The following is a 9,062-nucleotide window of genomic DNA, read 5'->3' as shown; positions in this document are numbered from 1 at the left end:
CAGACCACAAAGACAAGACAATGAAGACTAGACCACGAGAGACCAAATACGAAGACCAGACCATGAGAGACCAAACCACGTAGACCAGACCACGAGAGACCAGACCATGAAACACTTTATCATTTCATTTCATTTCATTAAATTAATGTAAAGAAAAAACACATGTGAGTCATGAACCTGACATTTAAGACCAAAACAAACACACTCTGTTTTCTGTAAATAAAATTACTGTAGAAGGAAAATTAATCCAGACTGAGACGGCAGGAGAAGAAGAGTTAGAGGACTTCCTTAAAGACCCTGAAAGAATTAAAACCTCAGGATCAGCCAAACTTTTCTCTAAACAGGCTCCGCCCTGTTCTTTAAGATCTTCCTCCTCCTCCTCCTCCGTGTTACAGCTCTGATGAGTCCATTAATCACAGAGAAGACTCCAGTTTATCACCGGTGAACAAGACATCGCTCCTGCTCCAGTAAACGATCCATCACTGCGGTTTGTCGCCTGATTTGAAAAACATAAGATTCATTGCTGCGCCTCCTCATTCTCGTTACAGCAGCGGAAGAAGAGGAAGAAGAGGAGGAAGAAAAAGGGCAGCGATCTCACAGAGAGACTTGTTTTTAACGCGTCGAGCGTGAACGAAAACATGGTGGAGCTTCACGAGGTGAAAGAGTCCAATTCATCAGGGAAACCGTGGACACGTTGCTTTTAATCTGAAATCCAAACATCCATACATACAAGGAGAAAGTCCAAATCCAAACCTTAAAATACTGTTCAAGTTCAAAATATACAGCCTAGAAGCATCAGACCATCTACAGCATCTACCACAGCTTCCATTTTGAACGACTTCAAGTACATTCACAGAAATGGTGAGTCCAGATGTCCACGGAGCATGTGAGACAACTCTGGTTCTGGAAGACACTTTCAAGAACACAAGGGAACACAAACCTGGTGAGGAACGTCCTCCACTGGAATGGATCAGCTGATGGAGCCACAGCCAGAACCTTCAAGGTCTGAGGGCAACAACGAGACGTCATAACTGTCCCTGTTCGCAGAAACGACTCAAGGTGTTCGACGGTGAACCGTCAGTTAACAAGACGATATATGAGGTCACTTCCTGTCAGCCAACGATGAGAGGATGAGATGTTCTACAGCCAGGGTTTGCAGAACTTACCAAGACTGTTTTGTTAACAGAGACTGAACACGCAGTGACTTTGTCTTTTTAGGCCTAAAAATAAAACAACTACGAAAAGACAACGGAAATATTTTGATCTTAATCTGAATCAAGTTAACTTAAAAAGTCGGAATTTGCTTTTAAAGGCAACTGGACCAGAGACAAAAGAGCTTTTATTTCAGAAGTTCCAAGTAAGTTTCCGTGCTTAAAGTCAAATAAAGTCATTTTCCACACGTTCCAGTCGCACAAGTTCACATTTTAGAGAATTTACTAAAAGACTTCTTCACAAAGATTGAAAAAACTGGGAATCGAACCACAAACCAAATGGTATTATGAGTCATTCTGTTGATCCCTGACCGACCATGTTTTAAATTGCTGCAGTACCAGTTCAATATCTGATTTATGTGTATTTTGTTGTTTTTATACATATGGAGTTTGTTATAAGGCAACAATCAGACAGTTATGTAATAAACAGATGTTTTTTTTATTACAGAAAAATAAATCACTGATTTATCTGATTTATGATCCCATTCAATAATAAACCCATAATTTCCATTCACTTTCCCGTTAACGACTCTGGAATTAAAACCAACAGGAGATGAAAGAGTGAAGTTAAGATTAAAAGTTTTTTAATCAACAACGAGACCAAAGAAATGATGCTGTCTGTAAGATGGATGCCGCCGCCCACTCTGTGTGTGTGTGTGTGTGTGTTTGGACGAGCGTTGTCGTCGTCAGCAGAAAAAGGAAAAAAAAAAAAAGCCCCGACTCCTGCACTTTCACTTAAAGCTCTAATCCACGAGGTCAAAAACCACAAATTAGAAAAGCTGAACATCTCGTGTCTGAGATTAAACTGTAAACAATCAGGTGAAGCTGTGTCACACACACACACACACACACTTGTCTGAAAGCATTAGCATGTGACACTGAGAAAAACTGCCTTCCAATCAATGACGTTATTGATCAACGTGAAACCTGATCAGGACTGAGAGCTCACCAGTGTGTGTGTGTGTGTGTGTGTGTGTGTGTGTGTGACACACATCCCTCAACAGGAAACAAAACCGCGAAAAGACGTTCAAGTGTTTGTTTAACAAATACTGTTAACGGCCACCAGGCTTCCAAAAGTTGATGAACCGTAAAATATGCTACATTACGACGAGTCTGATTTACAATGATTATGTCTCTACGATATTAAATAATCTTACAAAATTTAGAAATGATGAAAAATTACATGCTTTATATTTATTCTCTTTATAAATTTGCTCTGCTTTATGCATATTTTATCACTTACATTTAAAATAAATGTTCTTTATTATTAGATTGTAATGTTTTACTGGCGTTTAAGTCAATATAATGTCGTCATATTTGAATTTTTAGCACTTTTATTTAGAGTTTTACTTTATTTTGCATTATTTACTTAGTGTGCAGTAGTTACTGAGTACATTTTTACCTTATTTAACTACTTTATTGTAAGTTTTTCACTTATTTTCCTTAAATGGAAATTTGGTCTATCATTTTCCAGGTTTTTCTATTTTTGTTTGTTCTTCTACAGCTTTGTTTAAACACTTTGTTTCCTGGATACAAAATAATAAACTGCTACGTGGAGCGTTAATGTATATGCATGTTTACACACACACACACACACACACACACACGGTGATGGTTAAGCAAACACAGACGTCGTAAACGTAAAAAAACTCCATGGTTTTATGATTTCAGACTCAAAAAAAACAACCTCGGATTTTTAAGAAACGACGTCTGATTAAAAATCATCATTTTCTTTTATATTTAAATTAAAATCAGTCACGTAAACATCGACGGAAACACAGATAATTTTGAATTATTTGTAAAAATATCAACACAAACAGCTCAGTGTTCTTTCTTGAGCTCTGCTGCCCACCTGTGGGCGTTGGTGGTACTGCAGGTGAGCTTCAAACTGGGCTATAAAAAGAAAATTTCCTTTTACCAAACTGTAAGAGATTATATTAGAGTTTTTTTTAATGATTAAAGATTCTCTGTCACCTTAATTAACCAAGAAAATAATGAAATCAATTTATCAAATAAACAATGAAAATATCTGACATAAGTTATGTTTTTTTTATTATAAATTATGTTATTAATTTATAATAACAAAGAAAAAATATTGACATTTTATTATTATTTTCTCGCTTCAATGTGATGATTTCCTTGCAAATTTCAGAGTGAACTTTTGAGGTTTTGTTCAGAAACCATCTTGGATAAACCAGTGTCGATATGAACATCGATTTATTAAAGTTGTCAAAATATAGCAGTGAAAAAAGGAGCAAATGTGTGAATAAATGTAATATTTCTGAGGATTTTACCGTCATTTATGTCAATGTTTTCAAGCAGAAAACAGAAATTTAGCAAGATTTAAGTGAAATGACTGTATTTTCTGTATATTATTAAATAAATCTTTAGTAAATGGCTGAAAAACATTGTTTATATATTTGGAGACGCCAAAAAAACTGAAATAATAACAAAAATCACTAAACTAAGGACAGTTTAAGACTTGTCGTCTGTTTCTTAATTCAAATTAATTTTTTAGGGCATTTAAAGTTAAAAAAAATAATAAAAGAAATGTCTCCAGACACAAAAATTACAAAGAGACAGATTTTAATATAAAAAAAAAACTGGTGCTTATTTTACAAAAACATATATATACACATTACGGAACAGGGAGTTTGCTTTCACGTGTGAGTGAAACTGCAGCTTGTGAGTTTTACCGGGACAAAGAGAGCGAGGACGTCTCTGCGGGCGTCTCACGAGTCGTTGGGGAGGCCGAACAGTTTGACGGTTCCCGCCTCGCGGTTGTTGTCGTACTTCCCGTCTTTGTCGTCGCAGGCGTAGGCGAGCAGCGGCCGCTTCGGGTGCCAGGCGACGGTGAAGGTGGGCGAGTCGCACTGGACCTCCCACAGCTTCTCTCCTACAGACATCACACGTCAGTACGGTCTCACATATTACACTATTTTAAGTTTTGACCCACAATCAGATACATATTTGTGGTTTTAAGCACCAGAAGTGACATCAAGCTCTCCCACACCAAACCCTATAGAGAAAATCAGTGATTTTAGCTCACGGGACACAGGAGCTGCTGGTCTACTGCTGCCTCGTGTGGTCACTTTGTGTCACTGAGGTCAATCTGAACAAAGGATTTCAAAAGCCGAAGTGACAAAATAACGCATTTGGACTTAGTGATGGAGGCAGCAGTGGATCAACAGCTTCTGTGTGCTGTGATGTTAAAATTACTGATTTTCTCTATGGGGTTCGGTGTGGGAGGGTGTGCGCTTGACAAACTTCAGTTTCCAATTAGAAAAGTCAATCTAACGTGGAGATAAAGACGTTTAAACACGTCCTTATGATATTCTACCCAAACACACACTCTCTTGTCATGGTGTCATAGCGGGAGCCAACCCCGTGGTGGCGCTGCACTGACCTGTTTCCACCTCTGCGATGTCGATGAAGTGATCCTCGGAGGCCGAGGCCAACATCTTACCGTCATGGCTGAAGCTCAGAGTCCTGACGGGCCAATCTAACCTGCAACAACACACACACATTCATCAAGACACATAATTAAAGCACCTTTTCTTGGGTAACTGAGTGAATCCTTTCATTTAAATCACAATAATGATCCAATTTTGACTGATTTTAAACGTTATTATCATGGATTTTCATGGAAAAACTGGAAAATAGTTTTAAAAGTAAGTTTTAATGCACGTCTAAACACACACACTGACCTGGAGAAGCAGCGCACACACACCAGCTCGTCCACGTCCCACAGGCTGACCAGAGCGTCGGCACTTCCTGTGGCAAAGTATTTGCCCGTGGGGTCGAACTTGATGCAGATGCAGTTTGACGGGTGAGCGTTGATGGACTGGATCGGCTTCAGCTCAGGATAACTGTGAACGTAAAACGAAACAGATTATTTTAACAATAAAAAAACATGATTTAACACCAGAGAGCCACGTCACACTTCACACAAGCTCGCATGTATAAGACCTCATCATTTGTGTTTCTTTCAGGGATGCACAATGTTATCAGCACAATGTCGATATCCAACAATATTGTCTTTAAAATGTACGATTAAATATCAGCAAACACACCAAGATTCCACTGATTTGACTAAAACCTCTTTGCTTTCTTTATTTTGCACAATATCTACATCTGCTGCGACATGAGTATGAAAAACAGGATTTTAATTTCACCAAAGAAGAAACTAAATCATCTCTACAGTTGTTAATCTGCCCAAGTGCTCTTGATTCGAGCTGCAACTAACGATTATTTTCATAATCGATTAATCGTTTGGTCCATAAAACATCAGAGAACCTTAAAAAATATTGATCGGTGTTCGTCACACCTGGAAATGGTAGGTGAAGAAAAATTACCATAACATAACACGTACAGCTGAGCATCACTGCAAATAGATTCATCAGTTTGAAGCTTTTTTTTTTATGATTAAAACAAGATTTCTGATCGTTTCAGCTTCTTAAATGTGAATATTTTCTTCGTTTCTTTGCTCCATAAAACAAAGAAATCATTCAAACTAATCATTTTATTATTTGCAGGTTTGACAAACACCGATCAACACTTTCTGACAAGTACTCGATTAATCATGAAAATACTCAATAGTTGCAGACTTACGACCGCAGTGGAACAGAAAACTGCTTCTCTGTGTCTTTTTCTTTCTCCGTCACCCTTGATGTTAATTTTCCTAACATCTCCCCCTCATCAGATCGACTGAGACAAATATCTCCTCATGAATATGGAAACGCTGCACATCCCACCGTCCTCGCCGCTCACGTCTGTGCCGCTCACTCCACTCACCTCAGAATGTTGATGCACCCGTTTCCGTTGGTGAGGAAGAACATGTCGTTGTCGTTGCTCCACGAGATCTCGTTCACCTCGAACTTGAACTGCTCCTCGGCCCTGGAGCGGTGGGTCTTGGCGTCGATGAAGGTCACCACGTCGTCCTTGTTGCCCACGGCGATCGTCTGGCCGTCGGGGCTCCAGCAGATGTTGATGTTTTCTCCTGAAAGAGTTAATAACAGCGTTTAAACATCCAACTTTCTTAAACGCAGGTGCGAGAAAGGGGTAGAAACGTTGATTAATGAATTTATTTTGCGACACGAGCAGCTGGTTAAACAAAACAAGTCTGAATATTGAAAGAACGGATGAAATAATTGAATAAAAGCACAAGTTTACAAATTGGTTGCCTTTTCCCAACTGGAAACTGAAATCTGCGTCACCTGCACCAAACCCCATAGAGAAAATCATCGATTTAACGTCACAGCACAAAGAAGCTGTTGATCCACTGCTGCCTCCATCAGTAGAATTCAAATGTCTCATTTTGTCACTTCTGTGTTCAAAATCCGTCGTTTGGATTGACCTCGGTGACACAAAGTGGCCACACGAGGCAGCAGTAGACCAGCAGCTCCTGTGTCCCCGTGAGCTTAAATCACCGGTTTTCTCTATGGGGTTTGGTGTGGGAGAGTGAGAGGTTTATAAAACTGTAAAAACACATATGATGACAAGATAAAGAGGCAAACAGATGCTTCTTGAGCTATTTTAGACAGAGTTTTTTAATGCAAGCCTTATGTTTAGTGTCTAAAATGTTTTTCTATCGTGTTTTATGTTAGTAGGAATAAGCGTGACTCTCAGGGAAGTCCAACCACACATCAAAAAACCTGAAGAATCCATGTTAGATTACATTTTAATGACACTTCTTTTCCTCCCTGTGTTTAATATTGTTTAACACCAATAACCAGGATGAAATTCAAAAGATTTGTAGGGATGTCCCTATAACGTTATAACGATATTGCAGCCTTGAGTATTGGCCGATACTGATATCGATCCGATACCAGCACGAATCGTACATACTTTTTCAGATCAGGACACCGCTAAAGATTTGACTCCTGTAGCATCAAAAGTCACGAAAAACAAATGATTTACAGTTTGTTTTTTTTAGAATTCCAATGAGTTTACTTGTCCTTTTTCTTTCACAGAGACGGCAGGAAACGAGCAGCAGGGAAGAGGCAGAGTGTCTCGTCACCTTGTGTCAGTCATCGGAGGCGTAATTCAGAGCGCGTTACTGTGAAAACTAGTATCAAGCGCCTGCTGTCCACCTTCTGGATGAACGTTTGCAACCACAACTTCTGACGCCCGACTGTTTCACTTTCCAATTTCCCTTTTTTTATTTGGTAGATTTATGAAAATGAAACATCAGAAAACGGCTAACTCAAAACTCCTGAGTGGGCCTCACCTTTCGTATTGACCGTGGCCATGCATTTGGTCGTGCGGACGTCCCATATGCGGATGGTCTTGTCTCCCGAGGCTGTGACGAACAGGTCCGGGTTGGTCGGGTGCCAGCACAGCTGATCCACGCTGTCGCCGTGACCTCTGTAGTTGTTTTCCTTCACCTGGGGACAAGATTTTCAGAAGCGTGAACTCAACAAGATTTTTGTGTGGGCTTTCTGCAGAGTTTGACGTGGGTGAGAAAACTAAAGTGAGAATCCACTCTTTGTCTGGACAATCTCAGGAGGAAGACCACAGTCCGGTGCAGGTGCTCAACACCCTGTGAACCCTGGTTTACTTCCATTAGCGCTCATGTGCTAGAGTTTCTAAAATATCAGAAGAATCATTGAAAATGTTGTTTAATGTTTCCTGAATGTCGAAACCGAAAACCCATCTATATGTTTTATTTTGCCCACAAATTGGTTTGGTAATTGAGTGATCATTGATAAACCTAAAACACTGCAGCCCTAATATGTCCCTCCTATTTCCTGTACATATGTATTTTCTGTCTTTCTTTTAATGTTTGTAGAATTTCCATATCTGACTACCTAAAAGGTTGTTTATGAAATACTGTGTCAAATGTTGTATTGTACAAAATATAAAAAATATTCAATTATAAAACAAAACAAAAAACTACTTTTTTTTTAACTGACTGATATTTGTTTTTCTTAATAAATCTACTTAATATTACATTCATGCTAAACACCGAATCTAATGTTTCACTTTAATCATACTGTAATAGAAAATGTGTGTGCCTGCGATGACAAGAACACTATAACAATGAATACTACATTTAACGTCAAAAATGTAGACTTTTCTCAATGGGATTTGGTCACAAGTTATTAACAAAACCATGTCTGTGACCGAGACGTGTCTGTAACTGGCGTGTATAAATTAGCCGATGATTGTATAGTGACACAGTAAAGGTTAGCCACACGGCTGTGATCAAATATTAACTACAATAACACTATTTTATGTTGTTTTAAGTTCTTTAACCAACGGTAAATATCAGAACCCCGCACACATCCATTCATTCATCGATTAGCCGTACAGAGGCTAACGCTAGCACGCGTTGTATTCGGGACTCACCAGTCGGTCTTTTTCCAGGATGAAGACACTCGCGGTTTTGTCGAAAGATCCAGACGCGAGTCTCCGGCCGTCGCAGCTCCACGCCACCGAGTGGACTTTCGCGGAATGAGCGGGGAATTCGCGACTTTTGCTGTTGTTTTTGAAACTCTCCTGCATCTCCTGGTAGTACTGCGACGCCATCTTGAAACAGTACGTCACTCTCTGGGCGGCGGTTGACAAAAACAAAGCAGCGGCGTCACGAGACAGCGCCGTCGTGTGCTTCGGGGTATGAACAGCATGACATTTAAATCTGGTTTGTTTTTAAGCCCGTTTTATTGTGATAAAATCATACTTTGACAATTCTTATCATATATGTGTTACTGTACGTCTGTTTCATACTTAATTTCTTTGTTTATTACTTACACGAAACATGTGAATTCAACCAATGATGTTCAAATTATGCAGCTTTACTCAAATGTTAAATGTCTCTTAAATCATTAAAACTGCTGTTTTACATTACTC

The 9,062-nt window shown here is 39.3% G+C and overlaps 1 protein-coding gene across 1 annotated transcript; it reads right to left on the bottom strand.

Moving 5' to 3' along the window:
- Positions 1-3,780: 3,780 nt before the first annotated feature.
- Positions 3,781-8,764, bottom strand: thoc3 (THO complex 3). The gene is made up of 6 exons (XM_058650046.1): positions 8,562-8,764; positions 7,441-7,597; positions 6,006-6,210; positions 4,919-5,080; positions 4,618-4,718; positions 3,781-4,107 (listed from the first exon to the last, which is right to left on the bottom strand). Exons 1-6 carry the CDS (start codon positions 8,739-8,741, stop codon positions 3,944-3,946), a joined length of 969 nt encoding a protein of 322 aa, XP_058506029.1. The 5' UTR covers positions 8,742-8,764; the 3' UTR covers positions 3,781-3,943.
- Between the last annotated feature and the right edge of the window lie 298 nt (positions 8,765-9,062).

This window comes from Solea solea, chromosome 14 (genome assembly GCF_958295425.1).
Source record: "Solea solea chromosome 14, fSolSol10.1, whole genome shotgun sequence".
Lineage (NCBI taxonomy): Eukaryota > Metazoa > Chordata > Actinopteri > Pleuronectiformes > Soleidae > Solea > Solea solea.
The sequence above is the reverse complement of the archived record's forward strand: the minus strand, read 5'-3'. Positions and strand labels throughout refer to the sequence as shown.

Bases quoted from the DNA above. Each gene is read 5' to 3' on its own strand.
- thoc3 (XM_058650046.1), bottom strand. From the start codon at position 8,741: ATGGCGTCGCAGTACTACCAGGAGATGCAGGAGAGTTTCAAAAACAAC. The intron at 7,598-8,561 runs GTGAGTCCCGAA...TCTTGTCCCCAG, and splicing joins TCCTGGAAAAAGACCGACTG to GTGAAGGAAAACAACTACAG. The intron at 4,719-4,918 runs GTCAGTGTGTGT...GTGTTGTTGCAG, and splicing joins TGTGTGCGCTGCTTCTCCAG to GTTAGATTGGCCCGTCAGGA.